This window comes from Staurois parvus, unplaced genomic scaffold (genome assembly GCF_062004578.1).
Source record: "Staurois parvus isolate SC_StPar_1 unplaced genomic scaffold, SC_StPar_1.0 ptg000105l, whole genome shotgun sequence".
Lineage (NCBI taxonomy): Eukaryota > Metazoa > Chordata > Amphibia > Anura > Ranidae > Staurois > Staurois parvus.
Window position 1 is genome coordinate 3,805,336 of NW_028317901.1, and position 14,542 is coordinate 3,819,877.

General features: G+C 41.6%; 1 protein-coding gene across 1 annotated transcript in view; it reads right to left on the minus strand.

The window, feature by feature from the left end:
• The window catches only part of BBS4 (Bardet-Biedl syndrome 4), a 54,088-nt gene that overhangs the window by 33,322 nt on the left and 6,224 nt on the right, over positions 1–14,542 (minus strand). Inside the window, exons 2-4 of the mRNA XM_089671402.1 lie at positions 8,426–8,465; positions 3,484–3,563; positions 1,856–1,919 (exon numbers count right to left, since the gene is read on the minus strand). Coding sequence (XP_089527528.1) covers positions 1,856–1,919; positions 3,484–3,563; positions 8,426–8,465 — 184 coding nt within the window. The remainder of the gene's footprint in view (positions 1–1,855; positions 1,920–3,483; positions 3,564–8,425; positions 8,466–14,542) is intronic.

Genomic DNA, 14,542 nt, shown 5'->3' on the forward strand with positions numbered 1-14,542 from the left:
CAGTTGCAGAGGCGGCGGGGGACATATGCAGCATAGGATGGATGCTGCATCCATCTAGGTCAGTGATGGCGAACCTTTTTGAGCCCGAGTGCCCAAACTGCAACCCAAAACAAACTTATTTCTTTCAAAGTGCCAACACTGCAATGAAACCTAAATATCGAGCTTTTGGTTTAGAAAAAACAACTCGTACAGTAGTGCAAACTAATTACCAGTACAGGGATGACCAGAGACTGCGAACAGTACAGGGATGACCAGAGACTGCAGACACAGTACAGGGATGACCAGAGACTGCAGACACAGTACAGGGATGACCAGAGACTGCAGACACAGTACAGGGATGACCAGAGACTGCGGACACAGTACAGGGATGACCAGAGACTGCGGACACAGTACAGGGATGACCAGAGACTGCGGACACAGTACAGGAGATGACCAGAGACTGCGGACACAGTACAGGAGATGACCAGAGACTGCGGACACGGTACAGGGATGACCAGAGACTGCAGACACAGTACAGGGATGACCAGAGACTGCAGACACAGTACAGGGATGACCAGAGACTGCAGACACAGTACAGGGGATGACCAGAGACTGCAGACACAGTACGGGGATGACCAGAGACTGCGGACACAGTACAGGGATGACCAGAGACTGCGGACACAGTACAGGGATGACCAGAGACTGCGGACACAGTACAGGGATGACCAGAGACTGCGGACACAGTACAGGAGATGACCAGAGACTGCGGACACAGTACAGGAGATGACCAGAGACTGCAGACACAGTACAGGAGATGACCAGAGACTGCAGACACAGTACAGGAGATGACCAGAGACTGCAGACACAGTACAGGAGATGACCAGAGACTGCAGACACAGTGCAGGAGATGACCAGAGACTGCAGACACAGTACAGGAGATGACCAGAGACTGCGGACAGTACAGGGGATGACCAGAGACTGCGGACAGTACAGGGATGACCAGAGACTGCGGACAGTACAGGGATGACCAGAGACTGCGGACAGTACAGGGATGACCAGAGACTGCGGACAGTACAGGGATGACCAGAGACTGCGGAAAGCACAGGGATGACCAGAGACTGCGGACAGTACAGGAGATGACCAGAGACTGCGGAAATCACAGGGATGACCAGAGACTGCGGACAGTACAGATGACTGCTGACCTTTGGGGAGGGAGGGGGAGCGGGTACCTGAATTTGACAGGTACCCGCTCTTACTTCCGCAGAGTTTTTTTTTTATCTTACCTGTTCCTTTATCCAGCCGCGCGCTGTCTTCCCGGCTTCTGTAGTGTGGGCGCTCGTCGGACAGCCGGATGCCCAGTGCGCATGCGCGAGAAGCACTGCGCTTTGTGATTGGTCCGGCGGCTTGTGGGATCTGTCATGTGTCCCAGGTACCGCCTTACCATTCACAAAGAGCACAGCTTCTTGCGCATGCGCACTTGGGACCCGGCTGTCACACACACTACAGAAGCCGGGAAGACAGCGCGCCCGTGGATAGAGGGACAGGTACGGTCCCACTGCAGAGCTGAGCGGCCGGCCCGGTATTCTGACACGGCGGCGGTGGAAATACCGGACCGGCCGCTCTATATTCGCTCCATAAGACGCACTGACATTTTCCCCCCTTTTTTGGGGGAAAAAAAGTGCGTCTTATGGAGCGAAAAATACGGTATTCTCCTGGCGTGCCCACAGATAAGGCTCGGCGTGCCGGCTGTGGCACGCGTGCCACGGGTTCGCCATCACTGATCTAGGTATAAATCTTTGTTTTCTTTTAATCCTGAACTTTCCTTTTAAATTTCCATATAAAAAAATATGGAGTATGGTTTATAAGTAATTCTCACCTTGTACATATACAGCATATTCACACACGCCCTCTGTTGCCTGTAGCTGCTCTTTGATCACAACCTAGAGAAATACAATATAAATAATACACAGCTATAGTGCTTTATAACAATGTGATGTTGATGAAATGGTTATATACAGTATCTCACAGAAGTGAGTACACCCCTCACATTTTTGTAAATATTTTATTCTATCTTTTCATGTGACAACACTGAAGAAATGACACTTTGCTACAATGTAAAGTAGTGAGTGTACAGCTTGTATAACAGTGTAAATTTGCTGTTCCCTCAAACTAACTCAAAACACAGCCATTAATGTCTAAATCGCTGGCAACAAACGTGAGTACACCTCTAAGTGAAAATGTCCAAATTGGGCCCAAAGTGTCAATATTTTGTGTGGCCACCATTTTCCAGCACTGCCTTAACCCTCTTGGATATGGAGTTCACCAGAGCTTCACAGGTTGCCACTGGAGTCCTCTTCCACTCCTCCATGATGACATCACGGAGCTGGTGGATGTTAGAGACCTTGCAATCCTCCACCTCCTGTTTGAGGATGCCCCACAGATGCTCAATAGGGTTTAGGTCTGGAGACATGCTTGGCCAGTCCATCACCCTCGGCTTCTTTAGCAAGGTAGTGGTTGTCTTGGTGGTTCCAGCAATCCATGCCCTTAGTCTGCTTGTCTTCAGCAAACTGTTTGCGGGTTTTCTTGTGCATCATCTTTAGAAAAGGCTTCTTTCTGGGATGACAGCCATGCAGACCAATGTTATGCAGTGTGCGGCGTATGGTCTGAGCACTGACAGGCTGACCCCCCACCCCTTCAACCTCTGCAGCACTCATGCGTCTATTTCCCAAAGACAACCTCTAGATATGACGCTGAGCACGTGTACTCAACTCCTTTTGTCGACCATGGCGAGGCCTGTTCTGAGTGGAACCTGTCCTGTTAAACCACTGTATGATCTTGGCCACCGTGCTGCAGCTCAGTTTCAGGGTCTTGGCAATCTTCTTATAGCCTAGACCATCTTTATGTAGAGAAACAATTCTTTTTTTCAGATCCTCAGAGAGTTCTTTGCCATGAGGTGCCATGCTGAACTTCCAGTGACCAGTATGAGAAATTGAGAGCGATAACACAAAATTTAACATACCTGCTCCCCACTCCCCATTCACACCTGAAACCTTGTAACACTAACGAGTCACATGACACCCGGGAGGGAAAATGGCTAATTGAGCCTAATTTGGACATTTTCACTTAGTAGCGTACTCACTTTTGTTGTCGGCAGTTTAGACATTAATGGCTGTGTGAGTTATTTTGAGGGGGCAGCAAATTTACACTGTTATACAAGCTGTACACTCACTACTTTACATTGTAGCAAAGTGCCATTTCTTCAGTGTTGTCACATGAAAAGATAGAATAAAATATTTACAAAAATGTGAGGGGTGTACTCACTTCTGTGAGATAGTGTGTGTGTGTGTGTGTATAAACCACAACCATAATCAGACAACAGTCACCAATTAACTAACTGAAAATAAATCACATTTGCAGTAAATACATACAGGTACATTGTATAATTATGTAGAATTAATCTTATACACTTCACGCCAGTAATGACCTACACCTTTTATCCCTCACCTTGCAGGCCTCATAATCCTTCCGGACATAGTGTAGGTGGATAAGCCAGTTTCGTCTTTCTAAGATAGGAAGTTCTGGAGCTAAGAAGAAACATTTACAGTTAATTATATTATAAATGAGAGAGGAGAGCAATCAATAAGGCTCTGATAGATTATTCCTGGGCAAGGAAATGCCCCACCTACCAACCAAAAAATAAAAATAAAAAAACTTTTGCGGGCTCTAAGTCTAATTTGAACCCATACAGTGATTATGTGATCACTAATAGGGTGGTTCTTTTTAGAAAAGGCTTCACAAAAACCGACTCAGGAAGGAGTTAACAGTTACCTTAAAATGGTGGTACAGTACAGTACCAAAACTGGCATATAGTAGAAGAGAGTTACTAACTGGAGGAGAGAGGGTAGGTGGGAGATGGTGGAGCTGAAGGATCATTAGCAATAGGAGATGGAGGGCAAGATGGAATTTGGCCCACACCTGATGCTGACGAAGCTTAACCTCCCTAGCGGTATGATTATTTTATATTTTTGGTGCTGAAAGCGGTACCATTATTTTGCATGGAAATATGTAGTTTTTTTATTGTAGGCTGTAATTTTTAGGAATAACTCACTGAAATCTGTCTGAACAAGATTCTAAATCATACATTTAATTCAATAATATAATCAAACCAAAAACACTGAAATTTGAAATATAGCGCCAAGTTCGCACATCACTGAGCAAAGTCGCAAAATCGTTTTCAGTGTCTGATGACGAATTTCTCCACGAATCATTATCATTCAATTCTGCAAGTGGTTCTGATTTACTATCGCTGTTCTCTAGCTGATCTAAACCCGCTTTTGACCTAAAGGGACACTTTTTGGATGCCATGGACTTTTCTAAGTTTCCAGGCAGAAAGAACAATCAAAATGCAGACAGGAGACAGGACAAAGCACTAGGGACAAAATGTATGTGAAATGGGTTGAAACAGTAATGTTTTACTATGTAAAATCGTTTTGAAAAAAATGACATTTTTTTAAAATTTTCATATTTCCCGCCGGCGGCGCCCGTACGTCCCGACGTCACAGGGACCGGAACACAGGAGGCGGATGCCGGCATCCGCCGGAGGAGATGGCCGGGGACACTGCAGGGGATACATCGTGGGAGCCAAGGACAAGGTAAATACTGCAGGGACTCCCTATGCAGCGCCGCATGGTAAGCCCGAGTGTAGCTCGGGGTTACCGCTTTTGGTACAGACATTTTACCCCGAGCTACACTCGGGAATACCGTTAGGGAAGTTAAGGATCATCAACAATAGGAGATGGAGGGCAAGATGGAATTTGGCCCACACCTGATGTTGACGAAGCTGAAGGATCATCAGCAATAGGAGATGGAGGGCAAGGTGGAATTTCACTCACACCTGATGTTGATGGCACAGGTGTTTTGATGGATTCAATTCTGTCTACCCTCTGGAAAAAATTATCCAGTGATGTCTGAGTAGCGGCTCTTTTTTTCTCATCATAGATGACTCTGTAGCTCCGGATGGTATTCTGAACAGCTGCTGCAACCTTTGTGTATCATTCTACGTTGGGGGCCTGTGCCTCAAAAACTAACAGTGCCTCTTCAAGTAAAGAAATTCCCCTTTCTATTTCCTGTGTTGTGAATCTCTTTGGTTCTTCAGTTACATCTTCCTCTTGGCTCTCTAGTTACATCAGGTCCTCATTAGTAAGCTCCTCATGCTGCACAGGAAGGAGTTCAATGAAGTCGTCCTCTTGCAGATCTAGCTCCAGCTTTGTGCTAAGGGTCACTAAGTTGTTGAAGACCTCTTTGGACTCCTTACCCATCTTAAGTCCATGAACTTCATGAACAAACTGTAGGCAAAGGTTCTTTCAAACCCCATTCATGGTGACAGCCGAAACCTCACGCCAAGCAAAGTTGATGTTTTCTATGGCCTTGTAGATGTTATAGTCCTTCCAAAATTGTTGCAAGGTTGTTCCTGTTTCATCAATAGCCTTCACTGCCTGACAAAAAGTGTAACATAAATAATATTTCTTGAAAGTCACAATAACTCCTTGGTCCATAGCTTGGATGAGCACCATAGTATTCAATGGCAGATGCACTACTTTGATGTTGGGATGAAAGTCATCCATGAATTGGGGGTGACCTGGTGCATTATCAAGCAGCAAAAGAATGTTGAATGGGATATCTTTCTCCAAACAATATTTCTCTATCTCTGGAATAAAATGGTGGAAAAACCAGTCCTGGAAAATGGCCTATGTAACCCAGGCTTTGGAGTTACTTTTCCACACAACAGGTAGAGAGCCCTTGGCTATGTTTTTAAAGACTCTTGGGTTCTCTGAATGGTAAACTAAGAGAGCCTTTAGTTTCATATCACCGGAAGCATTGCCACCAAACAACAGAGTAAGTCTGTCCTTTGCTGCTTTGAAGACTGGCATCACCTTTTCCTCTTTACTGATGTAACTTTGTTCTGGCATCCTCTTCCAGTACAGTCCTGTCTCATCGATGGTAAAAACCTGTTGGGGTAAATAAGCACCTTTGTCAATAATTTCTCTAAGTTTTGCTGGAAATTTTTGGGCACCTATGGTGTCTGCACTTGCAGCCTCACCACTAACTTTTATGTTGTGAAGGTTGGCTCTAGCCTTGAATCTGTTAAACCATCCATGGCTGGCAGTAAAAGATGCACACTGTTCACCCCGTTTTTTCTTCAAGTCTTCAAACAGGCTTTTAGCTTTTTCTTGAATAAGCATTAAGCTGCATGGGACTCGACACTGATGCCGATCCTGCATCCACACACTGAGAAGTTTCTCCATCTCCTCTATCACTTTACCATGCTTTTTGGATATTATTGTTGACTTCATAGGCACAGCAGCCTTCACATGTTCCATGATCTTGACCTTGTTCTTTAGAATTGTGACAATGGTTGAACAATTCATGTTATAAGAACGAGCGATGTCTACCAACTTTTCGCCTCAGTCTAGTTTCTCAATTATTTTCACTTTTGTTTCCATGGTTATTGCTTTGCCCTTCCTAGCAGTCCCCTCCACATCACCACTGCTTTTCCTCTATCTTCTGGACATCCTGGGCTCTGTACAGTACACTATCACACAGTACTGTACATACATCATTTGCCAGGACTTGCTGACAGGCTCCCACTGTGCACAATCATAGCAGGTTCCGGCAGGGGAGGGGGAGCACGCAGGACCAAAACCCTGAAGTAGGCAGTGACGTTGCTTTTCCTACAGTAGAGGCCTGTCCTCACTACATCAGGGTCAGGCGGTTGTAAACTGGTTGAGCTCAATAAAGACATTTTGTAGTTTTATCATTTCAAATAAAATTACACAAACACATTTTTTTTCTGTGCACTAGACCAGGGCTAGGCAACCTCTACACTGCAGCTGTTGTGGAACTACAAGTCCAAGGAAGCATTGCATGACTGACAGCCACAGGCATGACTTCTGGAAATAGAAGCATTCTGCCTACCTCTAAGACAGATTGTTAGCGTATTTCCCTTGGATCCTGCAGTTCTTGCATATCTTGGAAAATCGCACCTCCTGACTAAATGCCTTGAGTGGAACATTTCTAATGTTTTCTTTTTAACTCAAAAGCAAGAGTTGGCAACATAAGCAGTTTTCCACAAAATATAGGCAAATCTAGAATTAAAATGTCAAAAGCTAAACTATCACAGGTTTTTTCTTCTCCTTACAATTTTAAAGAAAACCTGTACTAAATCATATATACTACCACGGATGAACCTTGCATCTAAACGTGATAGCAGTCTGGCTTTCATGTCGATCCAATGACTTCAATCCTTTTATCTTGCATGGCATGGACTGTATGGAAATGAAATGCAATGTAGAAATGAATATATGATTTTATATTTTTACCATAGATACACTAGAAGACCATCTCCAGGTAAATCCCTAATTTAGATGCAGTGTGGAAGCTATTAGGATTTAGCCTGGTAGGGGGAATTCCATATACATCTATGGCCCTGTCACTAAGACAGGAAGGGAGCGGAAATTTCTATGCACTCATGTCCCCTGTTCTAATGGTAGATAATGTGTAAGCATGTGTACAGCAAACAAGGGATGACTTCAGAGCATTTTTCATTTAAAGTGTATCTAAAGCCATTTTTTAAATTTTGTATGAGTAGGGAAAGGAGAAAACCCGTCAGGTTTTTTTTTTTTTGTCCTCTGACTCCCATTGGGGAGACAACCCTTCACTTCCTTGTCCTATTAACACACCAGGAAGATAGATGAATATACTCCAAAGTGAGGGAAATGTACTCTCAGGTGTCCCCATTGGAAGATTTCACCTCTATTCCAGTTTGAGCCTGGGTTCACACAGATGCGGTGCAGAATTCGCACAGATTTCTGTGAGAATTCCGCACCGCATCAAAATCGCACCCCGTTCCTGCGAACCACTGCGAGTGTGTATTTTAAGTTGACAACACCCCTGAAACTGCTTCGCAAAATGCGGTGCAATGTGCAGAATTGGATCACATGGGTGTGAATACCCTTGTGATCCGATTCTAGTGCGCACAAGAAAAAAGGGTCCTGCACATTTTTGGTGAGGATGTGGTGCGATTACAGCCATACAAAATATACAGCTCAAATTGCACTGCACAGAATTCGTATTTGATTTGCACAGGAATGCGGTGCAGTTCCTGTGAGAATCATATGCGATATACCGCACCGCACAAGTGTGAACCCAGGCTTACTGACAACTGTTGGATTTTCCCTAATTTTCAGTCCAGATGACAATAAAAACCTGACAAGTTTAAATAAATAAAAACCTAACAGACCTTTCCCTGCTCTGTCCCAAAGTAATAATAAACCTTTTGGCTTTGCATACACTTTTAAAATAATTGTTTCAAATTCTCACACATGGCCTGAGATTTGCCAGTATTGGTATACCTCTGACTAATAGTATCAATATTATGATACAATACCTTTTTTAGCACGAGGTTTTCGTGATGATTCTGTTGGGAGCTTAAAGAAAAGAAGGAAGAAGTTAAACAGACAGCACAACAGCATTTCACACATTTAAATGGAACTCATAAAAGTCAATGGCACAACCTCAGATATACTTATATATAACGCCGTCACTTTACATAGCGCTTTACATAGATATTGGATATGCGTATATTAGGGCTGAAACAACTAATCAACATAATCGATTATGAAAATACAATGCCTTGAAATTTTCCACATTTTGTCATGTTACAACCAAAAACGTAAATGTATTTTATTGGGATTTGATGTGGTAGACCAACACAAAGTGGCACATAATTGTGAAGAGGAAGGAAAATGTTAAATGGTTTTCAAAAGGTGTTACAAACAAATATGTGAAAACTGTGGCGTCCATTTGTATTCAGTCCCCCTGAGTCAATAATTTGTATAACTGCCTTTTGCTGCAATTACAGCTGCAAGTCTTTTTGGGGATGTCTCTACCAGCTTTGCATATCTAGAGAGTGAAAATTTTGCCCATTCTTCTTTGCAAAATAGCTCAAGCTCTGTCAGATTGGATGGAGAGCATCTGTGAACAGCAATATTTAAGTCTTGCTATAGATCCTCAATTGGATTTAGGTCTGGACTTTGACTGGGCCATTCTAACATGGATTTACTTTTAAATTTATTTATTTATTTATTTCAGGTACTTATATAGCGCCGCCAGTTTACGCAGCACTTTACATATATATTGCACATTCACATCAGTCCCTGCCCTCAAGGGACGTACAATAACTTTGATCTAAACCATTCCATTGTAGCTCTGGATGTATGTTTAGGGTCGTTGAGACTGGAAGAGGTTCACCTTCCAGCAGGACAAGTCTTTTGCAGACTCCAACAGGTTTTCTTCTAAGATTGCCCTGTATTTGGCTTCATCCATCTTCCCATCAACTCTGACCAGCTTCCCTGTTAGACATGTGCAGTTTGTTTCGTTCCGAATCGAAATTCAGCCAAATTTTCTGTTAAGAGATTTGGATGTATTCGAATTTCTAATTGCAAGAGTAATGAATTTAAATGAATCTGAAATAGCAAAGTTAAATTCGACCGAAATTGGAATCGATTTGAATTCGAAGACAAATTCAAATTCGAAAACTAATTCAAAAACCAATTTGAAAACAAGAATAGAATAAAATAGAACAGAAAATAAAGAAATAGAAAATAAAAATAGAAGAGAAAAGAATACAGGAAACAAGAACAGAATAGAAAATAAAAGAATAGAACAGAATACAGTAGAAACTTATAAGCGTAAAACAGAACAAAACAGAATAGAAAATAAAGGAATAGAAAATTATAGAATCCATTAGAATAGAAAATAAAGGAAGAGAGAAGAATAGAATAGAAATTAATAGAATAAATTAGAATAGAAAATCAAAGTATAGAATAGAAAATAATAGAGTAAAACAGAGCAAAATAGAACAGAAAATAAAGGAATAGAACAGAATCAATTAGAATAGAATAGAAAATCAAAGAATAGAATAGAAAGGAATAGAAAAGATTAGAATAGAGAATCAAAGAATAGAATAGTATAGAAAACCAATAGAATAGAATAAAATTGAAAAAATATAACTGCCTTCCAAAATTAAAATTTTTAATAGAATGAATTTGAATTCAAACAGAATACATTAGAATAGAATATAAAGTAATAAAAAAGAATAGAAAAGACAAATACTTTCCAAAAAAATTGTGAGCTGCGCTATGGTGACGTCAGTAGTGATCAACAAAGGCACTGTGAAAATTTTGCTGAAATAGAAATTACCAATATGGTAACGCAACTCCTCATACAGCCCATCTACCATCAAAAACATATTGATTGTGGATTATGGATTGTAACGTTAGAATTTTTTCGAAACCGTTGGAATTTAGAATTTGCTTGAATTTGAAGAAACAAAACAAATTCCGAAAAATTAAAACAAATGTAACTAATCAAATAAAATGAAAGTAGTCAACAAATCGAAACAAAACAAATTAAAAAATTTTATTACATTTTGCACATGTCTATTCCCTGTCCCTGCTGAAGAAAAGCATCCCCACAACATGCTGCCACCAACATGTTTCACAGTGGGGATGGTATGCAGTGTTCATTTACCGCCACACATAGCAGAACTTTTTGGTGAAAAAGTTCTTTCTGACCAGAGCACCTTCTTGCACGTTTGCTGTTTCCCCCACATGGCTTCTCCCAAACTGCAAACAGGACTTCTTATGACCTTCTTTCAACAATGGCTTTCTTCTTGCCACTCTTCCAGAAAGGTCAGATTTGTGGAGTGCATGGCTAATAGTTGTCCTGTAGACAGATTCTCCCACCTGAGCTGTGGATCTCTGCAGCTCCTCCAGAGTTACCATGGGCCTCTTGGCTGCTTCTCTGATTAATGCTCTCCTTGCCCAGCCTGTCAGTTTAGGTGGATGACCATGTCTTGGTAGGTTTGAAGTTGTGCCATACTCTTTCCATTTTCGGATGATGGATTGAACAGTGCTCTGTAAGATGTTCAATGTTTGGGATATTTTTTTATAACCTAATCCTGCTTTAAACTTATCCACAACTTTATCCCTGACCTGTCTGGTGTGTTCCTTGGCTTTTATGATGCTGTTTGTTCACTAATGTTCTCTAACAAACCTCTGAGGGCTTCACAGAACAGCTGTATTTATACTGAGATTAAATTACACATGGTTGACTTCTGAAGGCAATTAATTCTACTAGATTTTAGTTAGGGGTATCAGGGCTGAATACAAATTCATGCCATACTTTTCAGATATTTATTTGTAAAAAGTCTGGAAAGCTATTTATCATTTTCCTTCCACTTTGTGTTGTTTTATCACATAAAATCCCAATAAAATACATTTACGTTTTTGGTTGCAACATGACAAAATGTGTAAAATTTCAAGGGGTATGAATACTTTTTCAAGGCACTGTAGTTGTCAACTATTTTCATAGTTTATTATTTAGTCAGCTGATTAGTTGGCATGCATAGAGAATGCATTATTTGTTTTTTGTTTTGTTACTGCATTGTCTCATGTTCTGTCCCCCACTATAATCACCAGTGCTGAGCAAACCTTTTAGCGCTATATAAATACTGTATAACAATAATAATAAAAATAAATTATCAGAAAATACAGTGCAGCTCAGTACACCGTCCATACATGTCAGTATACACAGTGCAGCACATACACAGCTCAGTGCAGGGCTCTGTACAGAGAAGATCAGCATTTGAACCCAGGAAGGTTGATAGAATGGAGGTAATATAAGACATTATATTATTATTATAAAGGCACATTCACAAAATGATACTGAATACTGGGGGGATCTGTTTCTGATAAAGGGTTATGGCAGGCCTTGAAATTTCCACTCACCTGCTCGCCAATGGCGAGTGGAACTTATGGTTGGGGTGAGTGTGTCCCACAGGGCCGTTTTGCTGAGCAGGCTCGGAGCTCAGGCCGGATCTATCATTGGCACTGGGAGCAGTCAGACAGCTCAATAACTAAGCGCAGTGAAAACTAAGGAAGGAGTGTGTGCTGCCTCCTGCCTCTCTGCCTCCCCCTAGAGTGCAGTACCCAGCTCTGTGAGTGAACAACAAAGTACTGCAACTTTTTATAGGTGTGTGTGTGTATATATGTACGTGTGTGTGTGTGTGTGTGTGTCTGTGTATGCATGTACATGTCTGTGTATGCATGTACATGTGTCTGTGTGTATGTACATGAGTGTATCTGTACATGTGTGTGTGTTCATGTGTCTGTGTGTGTGCGTGTATGTACATACATGTGTATGTATGTACATGTGTATGTATGTACATGTGTATGTATGTACATGTGTATGTATGTACATGTGTCTGTGCGTGTGTATTTCTGTGTATGTACATGTATCTGTGTGTATGCATGTCTGTACGTGCCTGTGTGTGTATACATGTGTCTGTATGTGTGTGTGTACATGTGTCTGTGCGTGTGTGTAGATGTTTCTGTGTGTATGTACAGGTGTCTCTGTTTGTGTGTGTTTGTTGGTGGCGAGTATCTCTTAAGGCCTGGCTAGTAGATCAGGACTTGAAATTTTAAGCCCTGGGTTATGGTAAGAGGCTATGTGATATTTGATTTATGTTAAATTCAAAGCACTTCACCAATATTTGATATAGAATATAAGGCATTACAATTAAAGTTTTCTATTCTGCTCCTTCACATTTTCCTGTCACTGTAATTGAAAATGAATATCGCTTTGACCCCGCTAACGATTAGAAAATTGAACGAACGTTCTTAAAACAAAAATTTTTGAATAAAAAAATGTGTTCGTGTATAAGTGATAGCAGGCGCAGGTAGCTTGTATCAAGTTACCTGCCTATGCCAAGGGTGTCTGTCATGCATAATATTATATCACAGTCCTGTCTGAAAATATGAAAAACTGTCTTTTAGGTACCGGTATTTTTTTATTTGAATTTTTCTTTAAATCTCTGAGTCTGATGGTATGTACCAGATTCAGCCTCCTAATAGTATATACATCTCGTCTGTCTATTATTCTCAGAGTGGATTAGATATTTTGTTCCCCAACCATATAGCTGGTTATTTAGATTTACCAATGCATATAGATAATCAAGAATGAACTACTTTATATACTGTATTAACTAAATTATACACCAAACTGTCTTAGAGGATTTTATCCGATTAATCAAAACAATAAATCGGCCAACTAATTATTAGTTTCAGCCCTAGCGTATATATACTCTTTATGTTTGGCCAGACTTCATCTTTAATTATATGTACAGTTAAAACATTTTTTACTTTTAGCTTTGGGTGGATCAGGGAAACATTAGATCCCCTGTTGAGATTTTAGGCCTCATTCAAACAGGCACAGAGTGTCCTACAGTGTGGAGAAAAAAAGCCTTTGTTTCTGCAGCTGGGAGTGACAAGTGTTTGTGTACAGCTCCCTTTGTAAAGCAATGGATGGCTGCGGCTGAACAGTGGTGAATGCACATCCAAGCTTTAGTCTAGGTTCACTACTATGCGTTTGATGCGTTTCTGATTTGCGTTTTGCGTTCTTGCACGTGCGTTTTTGATGTGCTTTGCAATTTTTTTTTTATTTTTCTTGTTGCTAGGCAGATTTTAAATGCAAAACGCATCAAAACCGTAGCAAAAATGCAATACATGCTTTTATGCAGCGTTCCCATTAACCACTTGCCTACCGGCACTTATACCCCCTTCCTGCCCAGGCCAATTTTCAGCGCTGTCGCACTTTGAATGACAATTGCGCGGTTATGCAACATTGTACTCATATGACATTTTTATCATTTTTTTGAGACACATAGAGCTTTCTTTTGGTGGTATTTAATCACAACTGAAAATTGTAGAAAAAAATGTTTTTTTCTTAATTCCTGTTATAAAATTTTGTAAATAAGTGATTTTTCTCCTTCACTGATGTGTGCTAATGAGGCTGCAGTGATGGGCACTGATAGGCTGCACTGTTTGGCACTGATAGGCGGTACCGATGAGGCGGCACTGGTAGGTGGCACTGATGGGCATTGACTGGTATCACTGATGGGCACTGAAAGGCAGCACTCATATATGGCACTGATAGTTGGCACTGATTGGTTGCACTGACTGGCACTGTTAGGTGGCACTGTTAGGTGGCACTGACTGGCACTGATAGGTGGCACTGAAAGGCAGCTCAAAAGGGCATTGATAGGGCTACAGTGATCATCAGGGCACACTGATCATCAGTGCCCTGATGATCAGTGTAGATGTCCCCTCTGAGTAATGCCGATTATCGGCTCTCCTCACAAGCTGTCAGCGTGACAGCTTGTGAGGAGAGAAATGCTGGTAACCGCCATTTCCATATTTACATGCGATCAGCTGTGATTGGACACAGCTGATCACATAACAGAGCCAACGTCATCGGCTCTTTCTGTTGATCGGTGACACGCGGTTAGAGTGGGAGGACGTCATATGCCGTCCTCCCAGAACGAGAGAACCACCTTGCGTCTGTCATTTCCTTATATGGCGGGCGGGAAGAGGTTAAAGTCTATAGAACCAAACAAACAACGTTTTGCGTTCAAAAAAGGCCTTGACCCTTTCCAAAAAACGCA